At 44.4% G+C, this 16,763-nt stretch overlaps 2 protein-coding genes across 4 annotated transcripts in view; both read right to left on the bottom strand.

Annotated features, from left to right (window-relative positions):
• Positions 1 to 505: 505 nt before the first annotated feature.
• Positions 506 to 2,638, bottom strand: ACTA1 (actin alpha 1, skeletal muscle). 2 transcript variants are annotated; one of them, XM_004384121.1, is made up of 6 exons: positions 2,504 to 2,638; positions 2,070 to 2,394; positions 1,589 to 1,750; positions 1,309 to 1,500; positions 1,030 to 1,211; positions 506 to 910 (listed from the first exon to the last, which is right to left on the bottom strand). In XM_004384121.1, the coding sequence occupies exons 1-6, from the start codon at positions 2,630 to 2,632 to the stop codon at positions 767 to 769; spliced, it is 1,134 nt and encodes a 377-aa protein (XP_004384178.1). In that variant the 5' UTR covers positions 2,633 to 2,638; the 3' UTR covers positions 506 to 766. The 2 variants fall into 2 exon arrangements, with proteins under 2 accessions (XP_004384178.1, XP_004384179.1); XM_004384122.2 differs by having other exon boundaries at positions 554 to 910; positions 2,070 to 2,265; positions 2,504 to 2,632.
• A 3,938-nt stretch (positions 2,639 to 6,576) lies between these two features.
• The window catches only part of NUP133 (nucleoporin 133), a 95,381-nt gene continuing 85,194 nt past the window's right edge, over positions 6,577 to 16,763 (bottom strand). Inside the window, exons 24-26 of one of the 2 annotated variants that reach the window (XM_004384119.2) lie at positions 15,604 to 15,668; positions 14,203 to 14,291; positions 6,577 to 10,334 (exon numbers count right to left, since the gene is read on the bottom strand). In XM_004384119.2, coding sequence (XP_004384176.1) covers positions 10,198 to 10,334; positions 14,203 to 14,291; positions 15,604 to 15,668 — 291 coding nt within the window. In that variant the 3' untranslated portion in view covers positions 6,577 to 10,197. The remainder of the gene's footprint in view (positions 10,335 to 14,202; positions 14,292 to 15,603; positions 15,669 to 16,763) is intronic. The other variant, XM_023738478.1, reaches the window with a different exon arrangement.

Below are 16,763 nucleotides of genomic sequence, written 5' to 3'. Positions count from 1 at the left end.
GCACAGCACCATGGTCAGCGCCCCGCGGTTGCGCAGCGCTCCAGGGCCGCGCGTTCGCAGTCGTCTGTAGCAACGTGTACCAATTCAACCACTGTGCTTAGTGAAGGACAAAGATGCCTCACACTGGGGTCAAATAAGGAGCCCGGGTAACACAGTGGTCAAGAGCTCGGCTGCTATCCAAAAGGTTGGCAGTTCGAATTCACCAGCAGCTCCTTAGAAACGCCATGGGGCAGTTCTACTCTGTACTATGAATACATATGAGTCGAAATCGACTCGATGGCAACGGGTTTTTTTTTTTTTTTTTTTTTTAAGGACACCACAAGCATATTAGTGTTTTGGGATGGATCCGTCCAGAGGGCAAAACCCTGAGTTTTGTCTTGAAAAGAGCGCATATCATTTGGAAGTATTGTGTGAAGTGCCACGAAAGGGTAGGGCCCTTCTTCCTTCTCCCCGCCCAACCCACTGTTCCCCACCCCCAGTACACAAACACAACAAACAAAACCTGACGCAGCATAACAGAATGACTGAGTTTAATGCTTCTTCAAGTTTTCCATTTCCTTCCACAGGGCTTTGTTTTAAAAATAACAAAATGAGGTAAAATAAATTAATGTATGTACACTTTATAAACACTGTGTCAGTTTGCAGCAATAGTAACGGAAGTTGTTATGAGAAAAAGGTACTTGGCTGTAGCTCGAGTTCAGCCACCTGAAACTTTAGCAGATTTGTCATCCTGAGAAGAATTCGCACATAGAAGGTGTAATTGTGTTTAGAAGCATTTGCGGTGGACAATGGAGGGGCCGGCCTCGTCGTACTCCTGCTTGGTGATCCACATCTGCTGGAAGGTGGACAGCGAGGCCAGGATGGAGCCGCCGATCCAGACGGAGTACTTGCGTTCTGGCGGGGCGATGATCTGGAAGAGAAGAGCGCGCGCAGTGAGGAGCAGCCTTGGGCGCAGAGACCCGCCCCCGGGGGCCAGGAGGAGGCCGAGGGAGAAGCGGGGAAGGCACCGTGCCCGACCGCGCAGCCCACCTTAATCTTCATGGTGCTGGGCGCCAGCGCGGTGATCTCCTTCTGCATACGGTCAGCGATCCCAGGGTACATAGTGGTGCCGCCAGACATGACGTTGTTGGCGTACAGGTCCTTCCTAATGTCGATGTCGCACTTCATGATGCTGTTGTAGGTGGTCTCATGGATGCCGGCCGACTCCATGCCTGCGGGTGGCGGGGCGAGCGTGAGACTGGACGCCAGGGGCGAGGGCAGGGGCGGGGGCGGGCGGGCCCTCGGGGTGGCCCAGCCAGGGGCGCTCACCGATGAAGGAGGGCTGGAAGAGCGTCTCCGGGCAGCGGAAGCGCTCGTTGCCAATAGTGATGACCTGCCCATCAGGCAGCTCGTAGCTCTTCTCCAGGGAGGAGGAGGAGGCAGCAGTCGCCATTTCGTTCTCGAAGTCCAGGGCCACGTAGCACAGCTTCTCCTTGATGTCGCGCACGATCTCGCGCTCAGCTGCGGGCGGCAGGGGGGACAGTGAGCCCTGCGCGGAGGGGCGCGAGGTCCTGCACACCCACCTTCGGGGCCCCGGGGCGTCGCGCACCTGTGGTCACGAAGGAGTAGCCGCGCTCGGTGAGGATCTTCATCAGGTAGTCAGTGAGGTCGCGCCCGGCCAGATCCAAACGCATGATAGCGTGCGGCAGGGCGTAGCCCTCATAGATGGGCACGTTGTGGGTGACGCCGTCGCCAGAGTCGAGCACGATGCCTGCTCGAGGCGGAGGGAGCGGGGATGAGCAGCAAATGAGTGGCTGGCTACCCGCCAGCTGGAGCGGGCCGAGGTGGCCGCGGGGAGTACGGGCCTTTGGTCCCCAGGTCTGAGAGACTGGGCACCAGGGCGCGTTGGCCCTGGGGCCCTTCTTACGGGAGCGCAGCGACCCTTCTTACGGGACTGGGTGGGCGCGGGGAAGTGGCTGCGGAGACCTGATATGGTCGGTGCGCCAATGCTGGGGGCTAAGGGTGGGGCAGCGCGTCGGGAGGGGAGGCGACCCTCAGCGCCGACGGGACCTTGGGCCTGGGGCACTCACCGGTGGTACGGCCGGAGGCGTAGAGGGACAGCACGGCCTGGATGGCCACGTACATGGCGGGCACGTTGAAGGTCTCAAACATGATCTGGGTCATCTTCTCGCGGTTGGCCTTGGGGTTGAGGGGGGCCTCGGTGAGCAGGGTGGGGTGCTCCTCGGGGGCCACGCGGAGCTCGTTGTAGAAGGTGTGGTGCCAGATCTTCTCCATGTCGTCCCAGTTGGTGATGATGCCGTGCTCGATGGGGTACTTGAGTGTCAGGATACCACGCTTGCTCTGCGCTTCGTCGCCCACGTAGGAGTCTTTCTGGCCCATGCCCACCATGACGCCCTGCGGAGCGGACAGACCACGCACATATTACTGCGGTGGGCTGTACCGAGGCGGCGCGGAGGGCAGAGCGCGGGCCAGGCCGGCGCTCAGGGCCAGGCGGGCGGCTGACCTGATGACGGGGGCGGCCCACGATGGACGGGAACACGGCCCTAGGGGCGTCATCGCCGGCAAAGCCGGCTTTCACCAGGCCGGAGCCATTGTCGCACACGAGGGCGGTGGTCTCGTCTTCGTCGCACATGGTATCTGGTTTCTGCAAGGACAGGGAGGCCGCGGAAACGCATGGCACGTTAGCGCAGGAGCCTCAGGGCCCAGAGGCGAACCCTGGCCGGCCTGAGAGCCCTTCCTACCCGGGACCTAGGGACACCCCCAGCCCCAAACTGCGCCGGGCTTCCCTCAACCCCGGGGACTCAGGGCTGCTGCGCGGTGGAGAGAGATCCCAGAGTCTGTGGAGGCCATCAGGAATTCTTTCACCAGGGTACTCAGGAGGGAAATAACTGCGAGACCTCTCTGTCTTCCCCACTCCAAAAGCAACCTGTCTGTGCAGCCCAGCCTCTCTGTGCCTCGGTTGCCTCCTCGGTCAAGTAGGGAGTTTAAGGGCTGCCCTGCCTGCCCGCTGGGTGAATGTGAAGATGGAAGGAGATGATGAGAAGGCGCTTCGGCCTTCATCCAAAGAGTGATGGACAGCTGCGAACATCCACGACCTTCCAGACGCAGACAGAGGCCTTCCCTCCCTGCCCGTGAGGCCAGGCAGAGCTACCTTGGTTGCCCTTTGGTTTTGGCACTCCGCTGAATGGGAATTGCCCTCAAGAGACTAAAGCAAAACCTTTAATCTACCTTGGCACATCCCAAATGCCAGGCAGAGCAGCCCCAAGGGGTTAGGGATAATTTTGGAGAGATTTCCAAAGGCCCACTGCCTCGTCTTTAAAGCGCATGTGGCTCTAGGGATAGGCGCCGCGCATAGGGCGCAGGCCCCAGGCTCAGATGAGCTGTCTGGGCTAGTCTTCCGGGCTCCCCTTTGTGGTGCCCTGTCCACCTCTCCCGGTTCCCTCCTCACTCCCGCCCTACCTGGGCGGTGGCTACAACTGCTGCTCTCTGGCTCGGGGCCCTGGGTCGCCGCGGGAGGGAGGCGAGGCTTCTTCGGGTGCTGTCCGCTGTGGTGGCCGGCTGGCCTGTGCAGGTCTTATATAGCCCGCAGGCGCTCCCCCCGTGCCGCCCCCGGCCGGCCCGCAGGAATGTCGCTCCCCTTCTCGAGCCATATTTGGGTGTTGGGCACGAGAGCCCCCTCCTCCGGCCGGTCCTCGGCCTGGGTCCCCGCCCGGGTCCCCTGCGCTGACCAAAGAAGGAGCGGCCTGGCCGGGGCCCAGGTAACACGGGCCGGGCCGTATATGGAGTGTCTCCCGGGCTGGTCCGCCCCTCCCGCCCCAGCCTAGTTGTCTGCAGGAGGGGATGGGTGGGGCCAGGGTCACCGAGTGCCCGATGGGCTCTGTGCGCGCCTGCGCCTCCCTGGACCTGCACCTGTCCGAAAGGACTCCCCACTCCTGTCCACTCTAGGCGCACTGGACGCTCAGGAAGATGGCCTGCTCCCTGGCCTCCCACATTTCACCCCTTCTTGGGTCCTTTACTCGGACCTGCAATACCCCACCCCCACCCCCACCCGGCGCGCGGCTGCCGGGAAGAGGCGGCGGCGGGTTGAAGTGGAGGGGTGCGAGGACTGGCAAAGCAGTCACTGCCGGCATCCCAGGCAGGGAAGAAAGAGACCCTCTCCAGTGGTCTCCTCATCACCCCCGATCTCCCCAAATCCAGAGGACAGCCCCCTCTCCCACCGCAGAGACTGGGCAACGGCGGCCGGAGGGCGCGCAGCTGTCTCGGGCAGACAACTGGCGGCGCGGAGGAGGCGGGGACTTCCCGGGACGGCTCTGGCGGTGGCTCTGGCAGCGCCTGGCGCTGTCAGGGTTCGCAGAGCCGTCCGCCTCGGTAGCGAGCAGAGCACTCTGGCGCTCCTGAAGGGAGTGGGTTTGGGGATGTGCGTCCCCTTCCTCCGGTACTGACCGGCCCCAGCTGCTGAACTGAGCCCCCTCCGCACCTCCTTGCCGCCGCACTGAGGCTAAAACACCAGGGTCAAATCTACGACCACTAGACCTGTAGGTGGAGGAGGTGGAGACAGGAGTGAGGGGGTCTTCTAGATGAAGCTTTGCTCATCCTTTCTCCCAGTAAAGAGGACAAGGACATTACACTCTAGCATAGGTAGCTTTTTTTTTTTTTTTTTTTCCTTTTGCAAAGACTGAACAAACTCATCTTTATATTTAGAGGATGAGACCTTGGCAAGACCAGGCTGCTTTCCAGTCTACTTTGGAGAGGCAGCATATACCAGACTGAGGAGCAGTGCTATTTATACCATTGATATATGGGGAATTGCCTTTTAATTTTCTAGAAGGATTTGGATCTACTTATGGTAAGGTGGTGTGAGGGTCAGAGGTTATCCAGTTTGTGCCCGTCTCATAGTATTTTTTCCCTGACGAGGACAGTTCTAACCTTGCTGTAGAAGGCACAAGGAGAAACAATTTTCTGTGATGAACTCAGTGGCATGCTTTACGTGGGTACATCAATGGTCTGGTCCGAGCCAGAATAGAATCATTCATTTTTCTGATGTGCTTAAGTGTTCCCAAAATAGTTGCATTTCACATTTGGTGGTGGAATTCAGCAACTGGAACAGGTGTGGATTCTCTTGAAAAGGGATATAAGAGCATATGTAAGCCATTCTCTGTAACCCACACATGGAAGCTCTTCCTAAAAATGATCAAAATCAATTAAAAAAAAAAAAAGAATTTGGTTAGTTGGGCCTATGTAGTGAGTATAAAGGGTCAAAGGTTAAAAGGCGTGGTGGTTTCACATAAATAAGAAAATTTTTCATTTATGGAAAATGAGTGAATAATGGACAGAGTACTTCATTTTTAATACCTTATGTCTTCCGTGTCGGTGGGGAGTGGATGCTGGAACAAATAACCTGGCAAATAACCTATACGTGCAATTTGAAGGGAACTGCTACATTTTGGCCTTGAAGGTAGGAAGAAATGTGCTGTTGTTTACTGGATACCTAAGAATTTGTTGACATTTTAAAGAGGAATGGCCTTGTCAGTATTTTTCAACTCTGGATCAGTGCAGCTCCTCTCCTATAGCAAGATTTTCTAAGCTCAGAGTGTACTGGATTCAAGCACACATTAAAAGCTGACTATGAATAAAACATTTACAAGCTAATGGAAATCTGCTAATACAGCAAAACTTGGGGAGACTGATGAAGCCAGTTCAGATGTTTGTTTTCTGCCCCACATGACTGATGACAGTTTAAATAGTCTCCAATGTACCACCATAGGGCCCTCTCAGCCCCATTCTGGCCTCGTTGAATTCCCATTGGCTGAGGGAACAGAACTAATGAGTGTGTAGGAAAGCTGCCATCTCCATACATGTACTCTTGGGGAGCACACCAGCACCTGCTCTTGCCTGAGTAAGCTGATTGCTGCTTGAATATCCTTTTAAGAACTACCAGTAACGAAAGGTCAGCCATGTAGGGTATGCTTGACAGAGAGCTCATGCTTCTAAATTTTCAGGTGCAGTCTCAGCTCTTGACATTCTACAGCTAAGCTGGGGTATTCACACTTTCCTTCTGTTTAGCCTTGTCCCCTAAACTCACATATCCATACCCCAATCTTAGTCAGTCTAAGCCTTTTCCTATAATGTTTGCTATCAATTTAAACATACTTGTACTTCATATTGTTTCAATGAATCCTTCTAACTATCCTGAGGTAAATAATATAGGTACTATTCATCCCAGTCTTGAAGCCCTGGTGATGCGGTGGTTAAAGCACTCAGCTAACCAAAAGATTGGAGGTTTGAACCAATGTGGCAGTCTGCAAAGACTGCAGCCTTGGAAACCCTATAGGGCAGTTCTACCTTGTCCTGTAGGGTTGCTATGAATCGGAACTGACCCGACCATAACAGGCTTTATTGGCTCCATTTCTTTTTTTTTTTTTTTTTAAGAAAATGGAGGCTTAATAAGCTAAGTATGTTCAAGACCCTACATCCAGTAAGTGGCCAAGCCTGGGCTTATCATGTCAGCCCAGCCCTTCACTAAGAGTGGCCGGGGTAGGGCAAGGACTGCTTTCCGACTTGTTTTAATCTCCTGTAACACTTGGTACACTTCTGGAAACATAACAGATCCTCAAGGGATCTTTTCCAATGAAGAGCCAAAGGCATCCGAAAATGACAAGTCATGGTTTCCCCAGCAACTATCATGGATCGTCTCAAAAAGAAAGTGAGGAGGGCTGGCTGGCTAAACTAAAAGTCACAAAAATTCCAATTACCAGATGGATAAAGGAAAAAAACAAACTTATTCTCCACACATCTAAAATGTCAGGTTAACTCTGGCTGTCAGAAAGGCGGCTTAGATTTTCTACTTTCTTCCTCCTCCTGAAGCTAGTGGTCTTAATCCCTTTGGGCCTTGCTCTGCCCTGGCCATCTCTAAAAGCCAAATGATTCAAACGGTGCAGCATCCCCTGCCCCCTCGCCAATCACCTATACATAGTACAGAGTGTATTGGTTACAAGCTTGCACTATGGAGTCAAGCCAACCTGGGCTTACCTCCCCTTTGACTATGTAACCTTGGGCAAGTCACCTCCGGAAAGACTGCATTCTCAACTGCGGATACCACCTACTCCGTAAGACTTATTTGAGGATTAAAATGAAGTAAGTGCCTGGGACATAACAAACACTCAATAAATGACTAAGTGCCTGGAGGAGATATGAGGGGTGGTGTTAGAAGAGGTGAGGAAAGAACATTACAAGTTATTAGAACTGCTCTATGTACACTGACATCATCACAAAACTGAATAGGGAGAGTCAGTATGATTTTAAATGTATCTGAAGTGCACAAAGATTTGTTTACACTAGCAGTATAAAAAATGGCAAAAAACCAAACCAAAACACTCAAACTTGTAAACCTAAGTTATGGTACAGCCATATGGTAAAGTGTCGTGCAGTCATTTACAAATCATATCTTTAAGAATGTGTAAGACAGGCATTCTCAAAAGGCGCAATAGCGCCCCCAAGGTGGCAAAAATTGGTTCTTAGGGGGTGGAAAAAAATCTTCGATTACAACGCCCTTCAAAGGACACAGTACATAAAAAGATATATAATAATATCTGTGGTATTAAAATTTTATTAGGGTGGAGTGATTAGGGAAAAAAATTGTCTAAAAAGGCTCCTTAGGGGGTGATAATGAAAACAAGGTTGAGAAACACTAGTTTAAGGATACAGAGAAATGCTCATAGTATTCTACATGAAAAAACAGGTTACAAACTAAAATAGTATGTGCAGTCCAAAATGTTCTAAAACATATTCTAGAATATTAACTGAAGTTACTTCCGGCTGGTGGGATTACAGAGGTTTATTTTCTTCCATATGCTTTTTTTAAAAATAGGTTTCATATTTTCTACAGTATTTTTAAAATTTTAGAATTACATATTTTTAAAATATACTTTTGTGTTTAATGAGCGGACTTTTTACACATGAATACACAGTTATTTTCTCTTCAGATACTCTCAGGATAAAATGTCCAAGAATAAGTAAATGGGGCTACGCCAGTATTTTTATAGTTATCAGCTTCAACATGGACAAGTGGGTCCAATTCCAACAGAGTACGTCTAACACCCATCACGGTGTGGCTTTCCTTTTGTTCAAGTTACTGGAGAAAACGATTTATCTCAAAAGAAAATTGTACAACTCTATCTCTAAAACAGGGTATCAGTAGCCTTTTACTTCACTAAGGGTTTCAGCAAGTCTCTCAAGGCCTGCCTTAATCCTTGACACATTCACGAATTCTCAAAACACAGCAATATCCAGTGCTGGCTGTACGTCTTCCTCTACTCTCTATCAGAAGCACACTCTCACTAATTTGTTTAGTTGAGGCCCCAAGCTATAACTTTCAGGGCAGCACTGAAAGATAGGAATAACCTTTTCCAAGTCAGCAGAGCTTCTCTTTCCTCAGAGACCTGTCCTCAGTGGAACATGGTCACAGAGCACCTTTATAATTACTATCAGTTACTCAACTTCCATGACAACCACCAATAATTCTTTCATAAGACTGTGCTGTGGAATCAATTTTATAAATTTAGGATAAAAAAAATTCAAAATCCTAGAACTTAATTTCACTTTTACTGCTAATTTTTTTTCTAAAAACCCAACAATTTTGGTGCTATAACTACTGACTGAGAGACAGAGCTACAACAGCAAGCCTTTCTCTCCTCATACGTCATACTGTGGGAGGAGCAGTTTTACATCCAGTTGGTGAAGTCAGGTTATCATCAGACTGGCTTTCCTTTAGTCCTCTCCTGTCGCACTAGGAATAATGAGGTTTATGGTGGTACATGTTCCCAGTGCACGTTATCACCCGACAGGAGCATAAAGGCAAGAACTGAGCACTGATAGCTGATTTCTATGTAAAACCAAAGCCTAGTCTTATAACATGTGTTCAATGTTTTATTAATAGCCATCTGGCAAGCTACTTTTCCAAACTTTTCTTTGTGCTCTTTAATAATTCCTAACCCGGGCCCTGATGATGTCCTAACACAAGCTGGAAAAAGAAAAAGGACAGGCTGCCAATTTCTTCCCTTTAATTATTAACATAAATAGCTCCACTAATCCGTTCTTCCTAACATGTTCAAGGGTTGGGCTGTAAACCTGAGGGGAGCAGGCATGATGGCTGCACTTTTTAAAACCAGGAGCTAGACTCTCTTCACCATAGTTAACTTATGACCTTTTCAGCTGTTGGATCAAGTTGTTTAGTGAGCATCCAGCTGGGCCAAAGTATGGATATGCCAGCAATTTCCAGTCCATTCTAGTTTTTATTTAAAGCCTGATGAAATGTGTCTCATGACACTTGTCAGGGCAAAAAGCTTTGAGAGAACCACTAGTTTTCAGTTAAATCAGCTGCCATATTAGGAAAACCCATAATGGTTTCTAGAATTACATATGCTTTTGACTGGCTAAGCAGACTGTAGTAAAAGTGGAATTCGGTGTGAATCATTCTGAAGATAAACAAGGCTGACTGAATGCCCAGAATGAAAGATTATAACTAACATGAAAACACTATAAGCTTTTTATCAATGGTAATTAATAGGTTAGGAAGGCAATTAAACATGTTTTATTCACTAAAATACTTTTTATTAATAGTCACTTACTATTTATGTAGAAAAGTTAAAAATTTCCCAATGTATTAACCAGTTATCAAGCTCACATGAAATTAGGCCCGCTGTTTTGTCTTTTAGTCCCATAAGTCAGCAAACTTTGACATTTATCTTATTTCCCACCCCTAACCAAAACATACATTACACATCTCAATGCTCTCAAGAGCACAATATGCACAGAGATTTCAGAGACACTCTAGTGCAATCTTACAGTTTCTAGAGTTACAGAAACGGATGCCGAGACATGGTCCGTGCAGCACCATACGAGCAGCCTGTGGTACAGCCAGGTCAAGGACTCCAGGACTCCCGATGAAGCAAGATGGAAAGGAAAGGTAGCAAGCACAGATACAACAACTGATAATTTTCAGATGGAAATAGGAGGGAAAAAATAATATTTGAACTGAAAACCAAAATTATAGCCACATAATTATTTTATAAAGTAAAAAAACTCAACCATGTAAGTTATTATAAAAGTATAAACTCCTAGATGCTTAAGACCTAAATTTTTTATAACTACTACACACTTACACAAATTTTCAGAAACAATGACCATTTTTAGAAAAAGTTACATTTGTCCCTGGACATAATATTCATAATTTGCTTTCAAAACAAATTCAAAGTAGGGATTGGCCTTCAAGTTTCCAAGGTGATCTGCTTGTAGCAGGTCTTTCACCTCTGGTAAATATTCACTGAGCTGAATACCTGTAAAAAAAAAAAACAAAGAGTGTTTTTTTATCTTCAAAAAACTCTCGAATTAAGATGACTGATGACAAAAACACCCGTGTTCCTATTTAAAATGTGTTGGTCTGCTATTGGGAAAATACTCTGTTCTAAATTCCTTCCATCTATCAAACATACCTGCAAGTCTAACAATATGACATTCTTCACTTACAAGAAGCTACCTGAGTTTGCCTCCCCTCTCCCAATGGTTAAAATAGTCATATCTATTTAAAGTCTTTAATGAGATCTGAAATATTTTCACTTTCCCCCACAGCTTAAGACATTCCTTCAATGTGGAAGTTATTTACTTAATAATCATTTTAAAAAAAATACTTCAAATAATTTTATTTTCACCTCTTTGGGAAAGAATTTAGTAGAAACACTATCATGAAAACTAGCTACCACATCTCATGTATTACAGTTTTAAGTCTAAAACTGGAGAGGTCAAAGAGGCACTTCATCATATTATCCACAGAGCAAGAATGCCAATAAACAGTGATTACCTGAATTGTTTAAACTGAGATGTGTGTAGTCAGAAAAAAAAAGTAATCTACAAGTTTCTCATTTGATTAAAACTGGAGGAAATATTTTAATAAGACAATATTATTTTATAATTTATTACATTACCATAAAGTTCTCAAAATCAGTTTTTTTAGTACTCTCAAAGTGTCTAACACCATTTTTTGTACTTATTGTTACACACTAAAAATCTAGGTTGATAAATGTTATGAGGCTAAATCTGTGTAGCTGTCGATCTATACATCATTTATTATAATTAACACTTTCAATAAAAACTTCTCTTCTGAGTAAAACAGTATTACACTTGTGAAAATATCAGTCATAAAAGATAAAAGTCTTTTAAAAAAAAATTAATATTTTATTTGATTTCTGGAGCCCTAGTGCTGCAGTGGTTAAGAGCTTGGCTACTAACCGAAAGGTCGGCAGTTCAAATCCACCAGCCGCTCTTTGGAAACCCTATAGGGCAGTTCTCCTCTGTCCTATAAGATTGCTATGAGTCAGAATTGACTCGACAGAAACGTGTTTGGTTTTGCTGGTTATTTGACTTTTATTTTTTAAATGCATTCCTTCTGTTTAGATCAAATACCTGATGATTTCATTTCTTTAAAGCATGGTTTGAAAACTCAGATGCCTACAAAGGCCTGGCAGGTAACTGGGTACACAGGAGTGAAGGTGGCCTTGCGGGAGCAGGGATTTTAGTAAACTTTAAGAGCAAATGACTTATTTAAAAGGACAGCACTACTCAGCTCCAGCTAACTGCTGCTAGGTAAATATTTCAGTCTGGTGTTGGCAAATTTTAAAAAATACTACTGTACACAGAAATCGTATTATTAAAAAGATTGCAAAAATAAATGCCTTTGACCTGTCATAATAAATAAATAAACATATCTTTTATTTATGTATTTTTATTTATATAAAAATTTCTACTAGTTTTTGTCCTGTAGCCAAAATTGGACCATTTTCTCCGTAATTTTCCATTTATGGTTTATAATGTACTCAAAATAAGCAAAAACTAAAACAGCGTTAGGTACTTAGACACCATTCAGTTCAGTGGTATTTTTACATGGAAAGCATGTTCTAATAATTTATTAGGCTCAACAGAAGAACCTAACAAGTACAGAAAGATCATCCATATCCAGTTATTTCCTCAATTGCAAATATAGAAACAAGAAAGACTTACAGATACAAAAAAAAAAAAAAACCTGTTGCCATGGAGTTGGTTCCGACCCATAGCGACCCTACAGGATAGGGTAGAACTGCCCCATAGGGTTTCCAAGGAGCAGCTGGTAGATTCGAACGGCCAACCTTTTGGTTAGCAGCCAAACGCTTAACCACTGCGCCACCTGGGCTCCACTCTGTGCCCTTTCTAAATTTCAAGTATTTTCAAGCCAAAGATATATTTGCTATATCCCTTCATCTGTTTTTTTAAAATTTTTATTTATTTTTGACAATAAAAAGGTTTAATGAACCATTTTTTAAAATGAAAGCACTAATTAAACATGCTTTTATGTCAGTTTGGGGTGATCAAGTATATCCACTTTTCATAAACAAAGGTCCAGATCAGTTGAGCAAGTTCCAAGTAATTTGGTTATAGAATTGCATTTATGTTTGTCAGCTGTAACAGGAGACCAAAAACCTGGAAAACAACACTAGGAGACCCATGCAGAAAGCTTCTGGGGCACAAACACTGGAAGTTTGCTCCTCTTTATCTTAGAATGTTGGTTGGCACAGTCAGTTCCATAAAACTTCTCCAACAGTCCTTTCATTTCATTTGGTTAAGCTAGTGATTTTAAAATGGAGAGCTGCAGAAATAGGGCCAACAGGGCAGCGGTAGTAGAATCTACTACAAAGGGCTTGGGGCAACAAATATTTATTGAGAAAATACTATGTGCCAGGCACTAGGTTGGACAATTGTTTTATGTAGATTAAATAATGTATGTTGCAGATCTATATATAAATTTTAAAATGTATGCAAATGTCAACGTGATGAATAAAATTCACATTCATTTAGGACTGCTGAATTTACAATGGCTTTTTATCACTGTGTGTTTTTTCAATTTGATATTAAAAGAGTATCCTTGTACTTTAAGAGATTGGTGAACAATGGACAAGCCTATTTTATTTTGCACATTGCCTGGATTTTAGCATCACATATTTTGATCTAATAATCTGTAATAAACATGAGTCATAGTTTTTATTTATAAAATTTACAAAATCTCTTATATCTAGTGTAACATTCTCCATATATTAAGCTCCCTGTAACATGAAAGGAGGTGAAAGTAAGTCTTCTCAAATTTATCTTTTCCCTGAGAGCTTTTTATCCATAAAATTTTCTTTACCTATCTGTGTCTTTATTAGCAAATGGAGTTTTGCTCACTGTCATAGGTACAAACATATGCAAAATGTACTTCCTTCTTATTTCTTTTTATATCTCATTTCCAGTTTTTAATCTTCACAAAAGACTTAATTAAAAAAGGAAATAAATACTTCTACCACTATAGATTCTCAGTGTCACAACCAACATTTGCCCCTTCCATGGATCCTGACATATGTACCTCCCATGGGTCCTGATGTGTGCCCCTCCCGTGGATCCTGACGTATGTACCTCCCATGAACCCTGACATGTGCCCCTCCCATGGATCCTGACGTGCACTTCCCATGGATCCTGACATGTGCCCTTCCCGTGGTCCTGACGTGTGTACCTCCCATGGATCCTGACGTGTGCCCCTCCCGTGGATCCTGAGATGCCCGTCCCGTGGATCCTGACATGTGTACCTCCTGTGGATCCTGACATGCCCCTCCTGTGGATCCTGACATGCGCTTCCCGTGGATCCTGAGGTGCCCGTCCGGTGGATCCTGACACCTCCCATGGATCCTGACATGTGCCCCTCCCATGGGTCCTGACGTGTGTACCTCCCGTGGATCCTGACATGTGCCACCCCCATGGATCCTGACATGTGCCCCTCCTATTGGTCCTGACGTGTACCTCCCATGGATCTTCTGACACGTGCCCCTCCCGTGGATCCTGACGTGTACACATCCCGTGGATCCTGACTGGCATTCTTTGTGCATCCTGAATCAGCATGCAGACTTTGCCAGCTGCAGTCACCCAGAGACAGAGGTGGATAAAGACTTCACCTTGATACATACTTCCCCAATTGCAGAGGAAGGAAAAAATTTTTTGTTTTATTTTAAACAAATCTAATTCTGAGTATGATACTATTTAGTCTTAAACCACCCTGTCATTTGACATCTCAGCAAATCCAATTAATCTAAGGTTTCTAACTCTGAGGAGTGATGCTGTAATTTGTAATAGTAACAAACCACTTACCATCTTTTAAAAGTTTTTGTAAGATTTTCACAAATATACTGTCTTTAGATAGTTCAATTGGATCATCTTTACCATCTGAACTGGACCAGCTACAAAACAAAAGCATTGACGTGAAAATGAAATCACAGACAGATTTTTTTTTAAAAATTTGTTTGCTATTGTTGTTTTGTTTTGATGGTGGGGGTCGGTGAAGAATCTGAGTTTTGTGACTCTCTTTTAGATAATTTAAACAGGGAGCTTTAAATGTTAGGTACACTTATAGTCTCTACTAGATAAGATGCTGCACTGAGGTAGCTATTCATCCAATATATATGAAATCACTTCTTTGATTTCAAAAACTATGTAGTGAGGTATCTTTCCCAAGAAAATTCTGTAAGTAAGTAACAAATCTAGTATGGACCCCAGAGTATGTTCTTTCATAGCACAGGCAATAGTTACAATGTGTTATAACATATTCTGTTTTTCAGTCACAGTATAATGGCAACCAGTATCTGAACTTAAAGGCATAACATGGGAGGAGAAGTTTGCTTTATCTAGTTGAGACTATCTACTACTAAAATACAAACACACAGAACCACTGCTTTATAGTAATAAATGGATGTATCCCACACATTGCCTTAAAAATGTTTAGATAAGAAGCCAGGGGAAGGAACCCCAGTCAAACTGACAGCATACTTTCTGTATGACTGAGATGGAGAAGTAATCAAGTATGTAAGCCCAGCATTAGGCTTCACGGATGCCCTCTAAGACCAAACTTAACAATTTTAACTATCTGGGAGTGATCACAGCAAGAAGAAAATGCTTTAGTCAAAGTAGTTCTACTGCAATTTCTTAACACCATAGGAGAAAGAAAAACTGTTGAGTAGGGGAAGGCTTCTAGCAGTCAAGTCACAATCTCTTTAAAATTCTTTCCCTGGAAAGAGCCCATCCCTACAACTGACTATTGTTAATCCTCCTTTGCCACTGAGTCTTAGAATTACCATCCGTGTAGATGGAAATCCTCTCTAGCAAGATGACTGTGAAAAAGAGGTATTTAGTAATTTAGAAGAGAGTACTGACCCTCAAGTAATTATAATTTTTTATTCTTAAAAAAGTAGCTTTGTTTTTTCTTTGGCACAACTGGTTCTACTTCTATGAAAATGAGAAAAAACATATATTTCTGTGCAAACTGACAGTCTAAATTTAAAAATAAAAAATAGTAATTTATTATGCCAGTGGCCCTAAGTCCTTAATTATTGAATTAAAACTTTAAGATTACTAATGCAACCATTAAAAATTTTGTAATATATTACACATTACAATTACAAGGTTGAAACAATTTAATGTATAACACAATGATCTTCCTAAAGAAAAGTCCCTTCTAAAGTCACCATATCTCACATTCACACCATGAGAACATACTTATCTCTCTGTAGAGCTTTGCAAAGGATTTCCAGTTTTAGATCATTTATATTTACATCTTCCTCCTTCAAGGCAAAAAAAAAAAAAACCTCATTAAATTCTAATTTTAAAAAATACATGCTTAAAATTGAGTTGTGTCAACTCATTAATTCTGCATAAATATTGTTGTTTTAGCTTATAATTTCTAAAACAATTCCCTTTAAGATGTTAGTACTACTCAGAAGAATAGTAAATTAGTTTCAGATTACTCTGTGATAATCTGATTTTATCAGGAACCTGGAGAGGATTAAGATTTTAAACAAGGTAACATAAAAGGCAATTTATTATGTTTTTAAAATCTATCAAACCACTTTAATAGATTACTTTATTGCATTATATATAAATTATACTGTTGTTGTTGTTAGGTGCTGTGATCGTTAAGGTTGTGTGTCAACTTGGCTGGGCCATGATTCTCAGTGGTTTGGCAGTTATGATGTAGTTTCGTAGTTGTCTGATGATGTGATCACTTCCGTGATAAGATTTGATATAATGTGGTCACTTCCATGATGGGATCTGCTGTGAGTAGTCAATAAGCTGAAAGGGAGTTAGTTTCCTTAGGGTGTGGCCTGAACCCAAAATCGGCAGACTCTGGCAAGGCTTGTGGGTTTTTGCTCATGCCGGATCCTGCAGCTGGCTCCTGTTTGTCTGACCTTTGGTTCTTGGGACTTGAGCTAGCAGCTTACCTGCAGTCCTGCCTGCTGATCTTGGGATTCGTCAGTCTTCACAGCCTGTGAGCAAGAGCTCTGCTGTCTGACCTGCAGATCTTGGGTTTGCAAGCCCACGGCTACATGACTCGGGAGAAGCCTTCAGTCTGACCCAAGGACTTGCATCTATAACTGTGTAAGCCATTTCCTTGATACAAATCTCTCCATATAGATATTTATATGTTTTATTGGTTTTGCTTCTCTAGAGAACCCGGCCTAAGATAAGTGCCATCGAGTCAGTTCCAACTCATACTGACCTTACGTACAACACAATGAAACACTGCCTGATCCTGTGCCATCCTCACAATCATTGCTATGTTTGAGCCCACTGTTGCAGCCACTGTGTCAATCCATCTCACTCAGGGTCTTCCTCTTTTTCACTGACCCTCTACTTTACCAAGCATGATGTCCTTCTCC

The sequence above is a fragment of the Trichechus manatus genome, unplaced genomic scaffold (assembly GCF_000243295.1).
Source record: "Trichechus manatus latirostris isolate Lorelei unplaced genomic scaffold, TriManLat1.0 scaffold00117, whole genome shotgun sequence".
NCBI lineage: Eukaryota > Metazoa > Chordata > Mammalia > Sirenia > Trichechidae > Trichechus > Trichechus manatus.
The sequence above is the reverse complement of the archived record's forward strand: the minus strand, read 5'-3'. Positions and strand labels throughout refer to the sequence as shown.